Consider the following 11,721-nt stretch of genomic DNA (forward strand, 5'->3'; position numbering starts at 1 on the left):
AACCATTTGATCATCAGCCCATAACAAAGCCTATCATCGGCATCCCGGTCGTCACTCAACCCTCGTCTATGAGTTGCTCACTCCGTCAACTGAAATCGACCTGGTATCCCCTAAGATCCAAAAAGAGCGGAATCTGATCACACCCCGAAACTCCGAAGCAAGTGCAAAAGCAAAGAAGTAGCTCCTGTACCCGGCCCCCTTTAACCACCGGCCCTTTCGCCCAAGCTTAACGGCCACCCCTCTGCTTGGCAGGCTTGTAGACACGAGGAGCAGGGGTCTTGCCACTGTTGGGACAGGCATCTCCGTGTCGCTGGATGACGATCATGTTGCCCCCCGCGTCAGGAACTTCGTAGCTTGGACAGTTGCACCGGGTACCGGACATCTTCTCTGTGACGGCAGTGGAAGACTTTGCTGAATCACTGGGGCTGTCTGAATTTGTCAGTCAGCTTTCAAAAGACTTTGAGGTAAGCCACTGGACATCTTACATTGAGGTGCGGCGACAAGAACGCTCTTGGATTCGGCTAGAACTTGACAAATCTCGGTATTGTGGAAGAGCAGATTATACCAAACTTGAGCAGAAAGCTGGAGAAGGCTGGAGCCGCCTGCGCAAAGACTAGAATCGATAGGTGGAATCCTTAATGATCCTGTAGGAGCTGATATCGGATCTGTCTAAGACGAGGAGAACCGAATACAACCAAGGAAACGACTCCTTTAAAGAACAAAACCCGTAGACCATCTGAGGCACAGAAACAAAAGAGGCCTGACAACATCTTCATGCCTCGTCCTTTGCCAACAATCCGTAAGGCTACGGCAAGGGCCGCAATCCAATCCAACGGCAAGGCAATTCAAGGGAGTGCCCCTTCGTGCGGCGAAGCAGATGAGCAAACCCCCCAAAGGTCGCGACCACGATAGGCACTCTTGTTGGACAAACCGGAAGTCATTCGCCGCCTTGTTCAAGGAGGTACGGGGGGCCAGCCGGGCCGCGAGGGAGTAGAAAAAAAGGTCTTTTTTTGTTGGGGGCGCGGACAGTTGGAGCCTCCATTGTACACATTCCAAGAAAACAAAAGAGGAAGAAGAAATTGCACTCATTATTCCAAATGGGAGTTACCAGCAGGCCGGTAACACAAATGACTTCATTTCAGGACCACCCAGATGGTACCAACAGCGTGACAGGGTAGGAACCAACAGCACAGCACGTTGTTGTTGGTGGCGCGGGCGTGGGAAGACTTGGCGTATGGCTGGAAAAGGGAACGAGCTGAGCACTGAGAGTCAGGGGTCCTAGGTTGAATGGACTTTGAATGGACGAATCAAGTACTCGAACCAGACTGTTGGTTCTCGTAACAATGGCTGTAAGGGGTGGTCGTTGACGACGGTCGCATTGTTGGTTGGTCACTTGAACTACTCGAGTCTCCCAATGACGCCAATCATCTCGAAGAGAATCCGTCATAACCGGCGCAGCAACTGCTGGAACCGGTTCCAAGCCCTTTCAAGCAATGCCTTCTTACACCTCCAACAACGACGAACATACATAAGAGAAAGAGAAGAAGAAACAGTTTCCTTGTTGTTGATGTCGTTGTCGTGGCCGAGGCCCGTTCATCTCACTCTGACCTTCAGCCCGCAACAAAGTCAACATCGCCCCATTGTAAATAGAACAAAAATGGACTCAACTGACCAACACCATTGCTCCGCAGACCCCAGCAACTGGCAAAAGTGCCCATGAGAGAAGCAAACATGCAATTTTCCAAGCCAAGGGCTTGCCAATTTGGAACAAACTCGTTTCACAGCGGAGAACCAGCACCCAGAACATGGTTTTTTGGAAACAATTGGGATCTCTCAGTCAGACCCGAGACCAGCCTCCCGGCTAACCCATGTCTCTGGTTTTCCTATCACAAAGCAGCGTTGGAGCCAGGGTTGCAGGGCACAAACTCCACAGCCCGACCCTCAAGTTCCCACACACTCGGCTCACCTGCGGCGGGCGGTGATCTCATACAATCGAATCACAACAACCAACACAAAGGAGAACAAGGTATTATTGCTGGTTCGATTTCGCTCTCATATCCTTTCGTCCTGGTCTATATGAGGGTTGATCAGACAGTGACAGTCATTTATCCAACTGCGACCGACAGCATATGCATGCCGCGCTGGCAAACAAGGTGCTCGCTCGGCCCGACACGCTCCAACGGAACAGTTGGAACCAATCACAAGTGAGGGAAAAGGGGGGAGGCTAAGACAATAAACGAGATGAAGGCTTCTGTTTTCGCTCGACCTCGTTCTGATTTGTAAAATCCCCCCTCCTTCTGAGCGTTTTAATCGACCTTCTTCTCTGGGGTGTCCGTCGCGTCTCCGTTCCCGCCGATATGCCCTAGAAAAGTAGAAAACGCTGCGCCGCGGGGCGTTCGGGCGACGCGGGTCGCGACTTCAGACTGCTTTCCACCAATGAATTCCCGCGCCATGCGCCGCTTAAGTATTATCCAGCGGCACAACCAACAGCCGCTCGTTCGCTTGTTGGTGTGACAATGGTTTTGCGTTGCATGAAAGATAACCGTCGAATGCTCTCATCCAGCTGTCGATGCCGCTGCCTTTAACCGGGCGCCAGTGATGGTGACGTCGCTTTCTGGCACTTGCTGGAAATGTGTTGCGACTTGGCTGCTCTCCCTGTGGATATGGCGTGAGGTGCACGAGAATCCAAATCTATTCCCATGGATTATCTATCGTGATGTTCAACTTCATGACATAATAGCTGAGGGCTCTGAAGTCCTGCAACATCTTCACAAAAGTTTGAAAATGGCACCGGTTGACTCAAGGTTGCCCGCCAGGCCCAGCACGTGAAGTATGCCTTGAATCCGATTCCTTATTGTTCATTCCCGGCCGCGCTACGGCGCTTGTTGCTTGCAGTGCCGCCCCATCAAACAGCAGCTGTGGTCCATGTGAAGATCGGCAGTCTGACCCGAATTCCCTTCCCTCAATGCAGGGAAATCCTCCCGTTCATGTTTGCCCAACACCGCCTTACACTGTGGCTGAGCGGATGGAAATAGATGGGGCTGACCATTGCATGTAAGACCTTGGTAGCAGACAGTCGATTGGGTTTCTGGAGATCGTGGGGGCCGAGATAGATGGTGAAGATGTCGGTAGAAGTCGCCGTTGGCGTGCACGTCGCGCCGGCGCCGGGCGACTCAAGCACTGCCCGGTTCCGCCTAATGGGCAGTGGTAGGGCGGAATTCTGCGGACCCCGCGAGATCAAGAGCCGGCCGGGTATCCGGATTGCGCCATGCCAAACTCTCCTGGTCCTGCCCCAGTAACACCATCTCGATCGTTAAAGAATAAAAGATTGCTCGTGCATGCCGTTGCCTTCTTCTTTCACCTACCCGACAAGGCCAGACGCTGCACGGTACAATCCACAACCGTAGGATGATGAGCACAGGGGATCTGCTGTGTTCATGAACGTTTTCCTCCACCACGGTGTATGGTGGCTACTACCGCTGGACGCAACACATGAGGCGTGATCCCCCGCCTGCCTGCCGGAGCCAGGGATTCGTCAGAGATGGTGCTGACCCGGCCCCGGCCCCGGCCCCAAACCGAACGGTGTCTTGACCTTGCGTGTGATTTCTGCTCGCATGCTTGCCTCTGGGACTGTTGACGGCCAGAGGATTCGAACTGTTGGCGGCTCGGAAGTGAAGCCTCAGAGGTTGAGTTGTGATAAAGAAGCTCCATCCTTCATCCTGTCCCTGATTCGGTGCCAGATTCCCTCACGTTGGATGGGAGGGTTGTCGGACTGAACTTCGGACGCCGGCCTCGTTTCTTTTGCCTTGGCCGGGGGGGAAGCTGCAAGGCCGCGCTCGGGGGTTCGTTGGGCGAAGGTTCTCTATTGCTGCACATCGGTCAGCCAAGTCGCAGGCGATGAAGGCCACGGTAACTCACTCCCTGTCCTTGAATCTCCTTCGCTTGATCATCTGCAGCGCTTCTTTGCGCATCCTGCTGTGGAAATGCTCGTTGAAATCCAGCGTGATCAAGTCCCACATGCAGTGACGCTTGGTATGTCGGTAGTGGTCGAGAAGGAAGTAGAGGTACTCTTCCTGCTCCTGACGGCTGGCATTGGCGTTTACGCCGTTGGTCGCGGTGGTACTTGAGCTTGCAGATGGCGCCGGGACGGACCGCTCCGGCGTCTGTATCATCTGAACGTGGGCATGACTCGGTGGCGGGTTGAAGTAGCCTAAGCAGTGAATGCCCATGCGCGCACAGTTCTGACCTGTCCGAGCGCGTCAGTCTTGAGCCCAAGGATGTGCAACGACCGTCAACAGGTCATGCCGAGACGGGCGGAACTTACAGGTCGGACGGCCCTCGTCACACGGCATTTTGCGGACCTGGCAGGTCTTGCAGCCGGGATCCGATTGCTGGACGCGTGGGGGCTGCAGTTGGGGACGGGCGGTCATGACGACATGAGACGGGTTCGGACGCGTCACGAGCATCGGGTCGGGGGTGCCGGATGCGGACAGAATGGGATTCAGCTTTAACGACGTCGACGAAGATGACGGATCCGGTAACGAATGCGGCATCGGCAGCCTGGAAACGGACACATCGTGCATCATGGGCGGCGTGGGCGGCTGAGTTGGACGGGAGGCGGTCCGGCGTGCGGCATCTGCAGCTGCAACCACGTCGTCATCGCACAGCACATTCTGCAGTGCCATGACGGGGCACTGGCCGGGCTTGGGGGCGGGAGGACGGCATGATGTTCTTTCGGAAGCAGTGTGACTTGTGTTGCTGAAATTGCTGGTGGTGGTGGTGGTGAGGTTTGGATGCGACGGCGTCGGTGAGGGTGATGGTGGGAACCTGATGGCGTCGGGAAGGCGAGTGTTGGCGGCGGGCGGCGGCGGAGGTGGCGGCGGGGCCGGGGCCAGGCGGCGGTGAGTAGAAAGACGCGGTTCGATGCTGGCGTTGATGATGGCGTTGTTGGCGTTGACATTGGTACTGTCGGTGCTGTTTGGGTTGGTTCTTGTCGCGGACGACGACGACGACGACGATGATGAGGAGGATGACGATGATGATGATGATGAGTAAGACAAATAAGGTTCGGATCCGTCGGAGGCGGCGTCGTTGAGGGCCGAAGTAGCAGAAGCAGAAGCAGGAGCAGATGCAGATGCAGATGCAGATGCAGGAACTGATGCCGTGACAGCGACAGCAGCAGCCGGCCGGCTATCCGCTGCTACGGAGACTGCGACGGCGTTGGAGGCGGCGACGGGAGCAACGGGCATCCGCATCATGTCTCACTTTGTTGCGCTACGGAACGACGGGACGCTCCGAGGGAGAGGTCTGAGAGACGAGCCCGAGACGAGACACACGCAGCTCACGTCAATTCACGGCCAACACGCGCGCAGCGCAGCGCAGCGCAGCGCAGCGCAGCGTAGGTAGAGGCGGTAGACCTCAGTCCACGCCTGACGCAACAGCAGCAGCTGGAGACAGCACGTACGTAGCGGCGACGCGAGTAAGGTAAGGGGGACCACGGGTAGAGCGGAGTAGAAGGACGGGAGGGGGGGGGCGGACGAGGAAGGGAAGGGAAGGGACGACGAGATGAAGGGAGGGAGGGATACAGTAAGGTAGGACGGACGGACGGGACTTGAGATTTGGTAAGGGAAGGGAAAGGAAGGGATACGATGGGATGGGATGATGGGATGGTATCGACAAGATCCGATGGAATGACACGTGGAGAGCGACGTCGATGCTGGGAATGTTGAAGTATTCCCGTGCGGTACGGATAGGAACCTGGTGCCTGAGTTGGAGATGGGTACTCCAACGTCGAAAAGAAGGGTAGGTAAATTAAAGTAAGGTACCTCGACCCCTGGACGTTGTTGGCGTTGGTGTTGGTGCTGGTGTTGGCGCTGGTGTTGGTTTCGGTGTTGGTATTGGCGTTGGCCGTTGGCCGTTGGTGTTGGGGCTGTTTGGGAGTACAATATCGATCGTGAACCAGGCGCGGGCGGCAGAAATGCAAAAAAGAATCAACTGCAAACAGAACCAACAGAACCAACAGCAAAAAAAAAAAAAAGGAACAAACAGGGATGAGGGGGGAGGAGGAGAAGAAGGGAGGGAGGAACAAACGCGGCGAGGTACGGAAGAGGGAAAGAAAAAAAAAAAGGGGGACGAGCAAAAGCGAAAGTAACAAAGGTAAAGAGAGACAGCGGGAACGACAGAACAGGCGCAGGCGCAGACGCGGACGCGGGCGCGACCGCGGGCGGGGGATGAGACTGAGAGAGCACATCGAACCTTGGAAATGGACCTGCCCTGCCTGGACCTGAGGCCATGACATGACACCTGCCCCATTCATAGTCGACCCAAATGCCACGATACGTATCTGTCAGTCTCGTCCCCTTCTTTCCCGTCGTTTTCATTCGTCGGATAAAAAAAGAGACGAGTGCACGTGTCATAAAGAGATCCGACCACGATCATCTGGTGGATACGTAAGCGAGCTGTCACTCCGCTCTGCTTCAGTACGCCCTTCCATTGGCTGTTTTCTAATTGACCCGCCGTTCAAAAGCGCCGGTGCCTGATTGGCTTCAGCGCGGTACACTGGCTCCACGTCGTCACACTCAGTGTCCACGCCTGCACGTGGACGCGTTGGTGTTGGTTCTGGCCAACCAACACCCGCCAGCCAATCAATCATGGCACAGACGTTGCCCCTTCCAGCGGGTCTCATTCTCATTCACCGCCATCTCACTTGCTCCACATCACTCACTCCACGTCTCATGGAATAGAAGTCGCTCACTCTCATCACTCACTGATCTCATTTGACGTCCTTATGAGATGACCATCAAGGTGTCGCCCAACCTGAGGAATCCTTCTTAATGGCTCATAGCAGCACAGAAAGGCTCATGTACGGTATTTCACTGGTGCTTGCTGGGCTACCTTAGGTACCTACCTATTGAACCAGCTTTCATTGCCTGCGCCTAGTTCGTTCATCTTCTGCAACATCTCACTCATTCGTTGCAAATTGTGAGTTGTATTCCTACTCATCTTTTTCCGGCCGAAAGCTGCTCAGTCATGAGCCGTCTTCCTTCACTCACTCAGCGACACATCGCGTTGCCGATTCATACATGAGAATGTAGGCATCGCTAACTCTGAGAGTGCCAGAACTTCTACGAGAATGAGCGATTAGCCTGGCGCCCAGAAGGCGAATTAGCTTTGCGGGTAACGCCTTCGCAACACATGGCATGTGCTAGGTACACCATCGACATGTCCCAACTGCTCCTCTGTACTCACCCATGCTGTGTTCGACAAGAACCACTTGCCAATCAGCGGACTTACATGACTGATAGTTGATCTGCCCTGTTGTTGAGATTCCATCTCGGCACAGTCCGCGACCCCATTAGGATTTGTTACAGTTGTATCCCCACAGCTTGGCTGACCTTGTCTTGGGGCTGCTCCGTGTGGGGCCGGGCATCTCCCGTCTAGACGCCGGTACACTTTTGAGGGACTACTCCGTGTGATCATCCGTCGATGTTCAGGAAATAACTCGTCGTCACCGTCTGCTATCCATGCGCGGGCACTAACGACGAGTTTCGAGGACAACTTCCGTCATGTCAGTATCTAGCCGAGAACATCTGTCGGTCTACATCGACGTTTTGCCAGCTTGACGTCAGATATTCTCCCTTCAACTCCATGGTCGTTGGCAGCAGCGACACCAGACATCATTCACTTTGGGTATTGAACATCTGTCTTCAGCTATGTCGGCCGTATACATGTGACGCCACGCTACTCCACCCACCTGTGGGATACACCGACAGGCAAGTCTCTTTCTGAGCACTGTTGAAATGACACCTTCTGCTTCAGGGAGCTTGTCTGTACGTCCATTGGATCTTATTGCCATGCTATGCGTTCATCTTCATCAACACGCCGCGTGTGTGTGTTCGATCATCGGATTCTTTGGAGCTTCTGATCATCTGATACAAGTGCTAACTCACGCCCAGCTTGAGACTTGGGTACTGGATACAGCTTCTCGTGACTACTTACCTGTACCCATCGCCATCTCTCTCCACCGAGTCTCTGAGCCTCACTTCATAAAGGGAATGAAAGCCGTATTGCCCGCCACAGGCGAACCATCTTCAGCACCCCAAGCTACCACGGTTCTCAATTACAACATCTATCTACATTACCTGCATATTCCCCGATATCATCGATTGTCTGAAAGAGTTCGCCATGAAATTTTCTCTCGCCATTGCCCTCAGCGCCATCGCCACGCTGGCCGCTGCCCAAAACTGCTGGGAGATTGAGTTCGGTTGGACCCCGGGCTGTGGTCGCGGCCACTGCCAGGTCGTGGGCACCTCGTGTACTTGTGAGGGTTGCGACTTCGAGCGCTTCACTACGAATAATATGGCCAGCTGCTCCTGAGCACATATTCGTGGGACACTACATGAGGTACAACCTAGCGTAAGCCAAACCCGGTTTCAACGTCCACATGAGCTAACCTTTCGAGTCCAGTAGGGAACCTTCCGTGCCACTGTGAAGTCAAGCTCTCTCCATGTTTTCTGAAATGTCCAAAAAGAGATGTATTCCCATCCCGTAAGATCACTTGCAGATACGTACTTTCCACAGTCTCCTTAGCTGGCAACATTTGCCGAGTTCGATGCTTCTCCCTTCACCACTGTTGTTGCAGATTATTCCGGAGTTCAACGACATCTGTGTACACACGTGGAAACTGCACGATTTGACAAAAGTAAAAGTGGTAAATCCACAAGAGACATCAAGTTTCTGTCTAGTCTAACATTCGCAAACCACGGCCATCATTGCATCTCTCTCAAATCACTCTCACTTACCAAGAGCCCCGACGTAACGCCCCATAGCAGTTGCGTAAGCGTTGCACATGAGTGCGTGAGGAGCGCCAGTGCAAAAATCCGAGAAGTAGTGCGCTCCATTCCACCTCGTAATCTCGTTCACAAAGAGCGTGCCGCCCACCTCATTGACTGAGATGTCGAGTCGGCAGCCTACCTCCAGGGACTCAAATCGCCCGAACCAGCCAAACTCAGGGTCTCGGAGGGCTTCAAACACGCCGAGGGCGAAATTATGGACTGCATCTTTTGTCGTTCCCAGGCTCGCATAAGTACCTTCCATGGCCTCAGTTGCGACGATGTCGTCCTTCTCCTCGCTGATGGTGTGGCAGACACGTAGTACCTCCCCCAGCAGACCTCGAGCCCCCCTTGGATCTGGCCGGGTGGCGATGAAAACGCGCAGTTCCTCGCTTGCTAGCGGTTTGACATACTCCTGATGGAACCAAACCTCCTCGCGATCCTCGTCGATATCTGCAACCATCGTCTGCTTGTTCTTCACGCAAACTTTCTGGCGCCTGGACTGACCACAAGTGAGTTTCGAAGAGTGCGTCCCGTCGGTTATCGTGTGAACTGAAGCGCAACTCCATGCTCTCTTGACGATGTCTTTGGTGCCAACCAGCGTACACTCGCCGACGCCAAAACAAGTGACAGGACGCCACGTGTTTTGAGCCTCAGCAATCGTGTCCAGGGCGTGAATGTCCTGTACTTTGTATTCCGATGCAGTCCTTTCCTCTCTGCTCGGATAGACTATCGTGCGTCCGGAATTGATCACTCGCAAATATTCTTCGATTTTGTCGTACTGCTCGGTTATCGATGATTTGTATGGAAATCCGGTGTCCATGAGGATTATCACAAGCAGGTCTCTGGTTGGGTCCAACTCGAACTCTCTGTGCAAATCCCGATACTCGAGATGCTTTCTGACCTGATCCCAACCTCGGATGGCGCCGTGCTCTTCTTTCTCGTCGGATGCTGTCGCAATAAGGCTCGTCAAAAGAGACTGGTGAGTATCTTGGGTTGGGTTGCTGGTCTTGAGGAATCCCGGGAAAGACCTCTGCAACTCCTTCCACCTGGCGGCTTTCGGAATCCATGGATTGTGTTTGGCGGAGGCTAGCTGAAGGGAGATGCTGACATTGCAAAAACTGCGATCCGGTTTGTATCTATGAACAACCTCGCCCGAATCATCCGTGTCTTCATTCAAGCACCAAAGCGTGAATTGGCGAGGCTGGTCTGGGATTGTATGGGCCACCTCCTCACGAGGTCGGCTGCGCGCAGCTCTCGAGCGAGTTCGGCGTGGCTCCATGGAGGCATCATGGGCACCATCAGCCACGTGGTGAAAACCCTCCTGTTGATCCTGAGAAATCCGAGACACGACGTCTGGGCGAGGGGGCCTGCTGTTTTCCGGTGGAGGGAACACCGAATAAGTTCCGATGCAGTGGTTTGGCTTCGTTTTCTGGTGTAGATGTTTCGTGAACACCCCTTTGCAGTCGTGACAGTAACAATGTCGAACTGCCAAATGACGACGAACTTTGTTCGGGGCCCGATCGAGAGATTGGCCACATATGCAACGTTTCGATCCTTCTGTAGAAGACATAGCTTACACGAGGATTTGAAGCTCTTCTTCTGCGTTGGTGATTCAGGCTGGGTGAATATGTCGTTATTTGAGCGTTTGTATTCAAGATTTACGTCCAGTTCGAAAGACAGACCGCTGACGGGGAACATTGTCATTATGTAGTGTTCTGAATACCTATTCTGCGTTACTACTCAGGATATACCCTAAGAGCGGCAATTGCATCCCTTTCATTGACAGCATCCCTGAGCTGAAAGCAAAAAGCCAGTCTGCACAATTCATCGAAAAGGACTGTTTATCAATGATGGATTATATTTGTGTCAAATATGACAAAGTCGATCCATCGCATTCTGACCAAGACGTTCATTGAGCAGCCAACAATGAAGCAATAGAACAAGGTAAACCTTTGTCGCGAGAATAGTCCTTGTTTACCTCATAAACCAGGAGGAAGACAACGGACTCTCAAACCCCAGTTGATCAAAATAGCAAAAATTGGGCACTCCGCGCTTCAAACGACTCAATTGCAGATCGCTGTCTTCCGAAGTTGTTGTGCATATCTATGCGATGGTATGGAGAGTTTTATGTAGCTCTGATACGGCACGCACTTGGGAAAAGCGCAAAGCAGTTTGGGGTTGCCCAGAAATCATGGAGAGAATTGAGTATAATCCCGTTGGATAGTTTGGGCTACTCAAGAGTTCTATTAACCTTCTTGAAATTGGAACATATCAAGAAACACAAATGCTTCTAAAAATTTAGATTATAGTGGCAACAGCAGTGTGGTTGATGTTTGCAGATTTTTATTGCAATGGTCGTGTGAGATATCTAAACCTATGCTACTATGCGGTTCAGGTGCGGCTGGATCACTCGCCGCTCTAAGTTATAAGAGTCTAGGTGAGCAGAGTGAGTGGGGTAAGTTAGGCAGTCTCTATTAATAATATCTAGCATTTAGCTAGAAGAAAGGGGTATTAATCTTATATATAGTAGAATAATATAATAAGCTTATATATCTATTCTAAAAGCCTATATAGGGGATAAATAGCCCCTTTATATAGATAATATATAGTAGTTACTTATATATAATATATTTATACCCTTATAGTTATTAATCTTATATTTAGCTCTATATTATATATCTAAATAGTTATAATATATACCTATATTAATTATACTCTATATATATTATTATACTTTATTACTAAGTAATAATATATTTAGTTATAGTATAATATATATTAAAGTGTAAAAGGTATATTAGTTATAGTTAATTTATTTAATTATATATAGTTTAGGTTAGATATAAGAGAAATTTCTAAGTCTTAATTATTTAAAATATAAAATAGG

General features: G+C 52.0%; 2 protein-coding genes across 2 annotated transcripts; both read right to left on the reverse strand.

Annotated features, from left to right (window-relative positions):
- Nucleotides 1-226: 226 nt before the first annotated feature.
- On the reverse strand, nucleotides 227-5,258 carry CkaCkLH20_13261 (uncharacterized protein; the record flags this gene model as incomplete). Its single annotated transcript, XM_038895971.1, has 5 exons — nucleotides 227-429; nucleotides 486-602; nucleotides 3,751-3,860; nucleotides 3,919-4,246; nucleotides 4,325-5,258. 5 exons carry the CDS (start codon nucleotides 5,256-5,258, stop codon nucleotides 227-229), a joined length of 1,692 nt encoding a protein of 563 aa, XP_038738734.1.
- A 3,535-nt stretch (nucleotides 5,259-8,793) lies between these two features.
- CkaCkLH20_13262 (uncharacterized protein) lies at nucleotides 8,794-10,113 on the reverse strand (the record flags this gene model as incomplete). The annotated part of the gene is made up of 1 exon (XM_038895972.1): nucleotides 8,794-10,113. One exon carries the CDS (start codon nucleotides 10,111-10,113, stop codon nucleotides 8,794-8,796), a length of 1,320 nt encoding a protein of 439 aa, XP_038738735.1.
- Between the last annotated feature and the right edge of the window lie 1,608 nt (nucleotides 10,114-11,721).

Source organism: Colletotrichum karsti, assembly GCF_011947395.1.
Source record: "Colletotrichum karsti strain CkLH20 chromosome Unknown Scaffold80, whole genome shotgun sequence".
NCBI lineage: Eukaryota > Fungi > Ascomycota > Sordariomycetes > Glomerellales > Glomerellaceae > Colletotrichum > Colletotrichum karsti.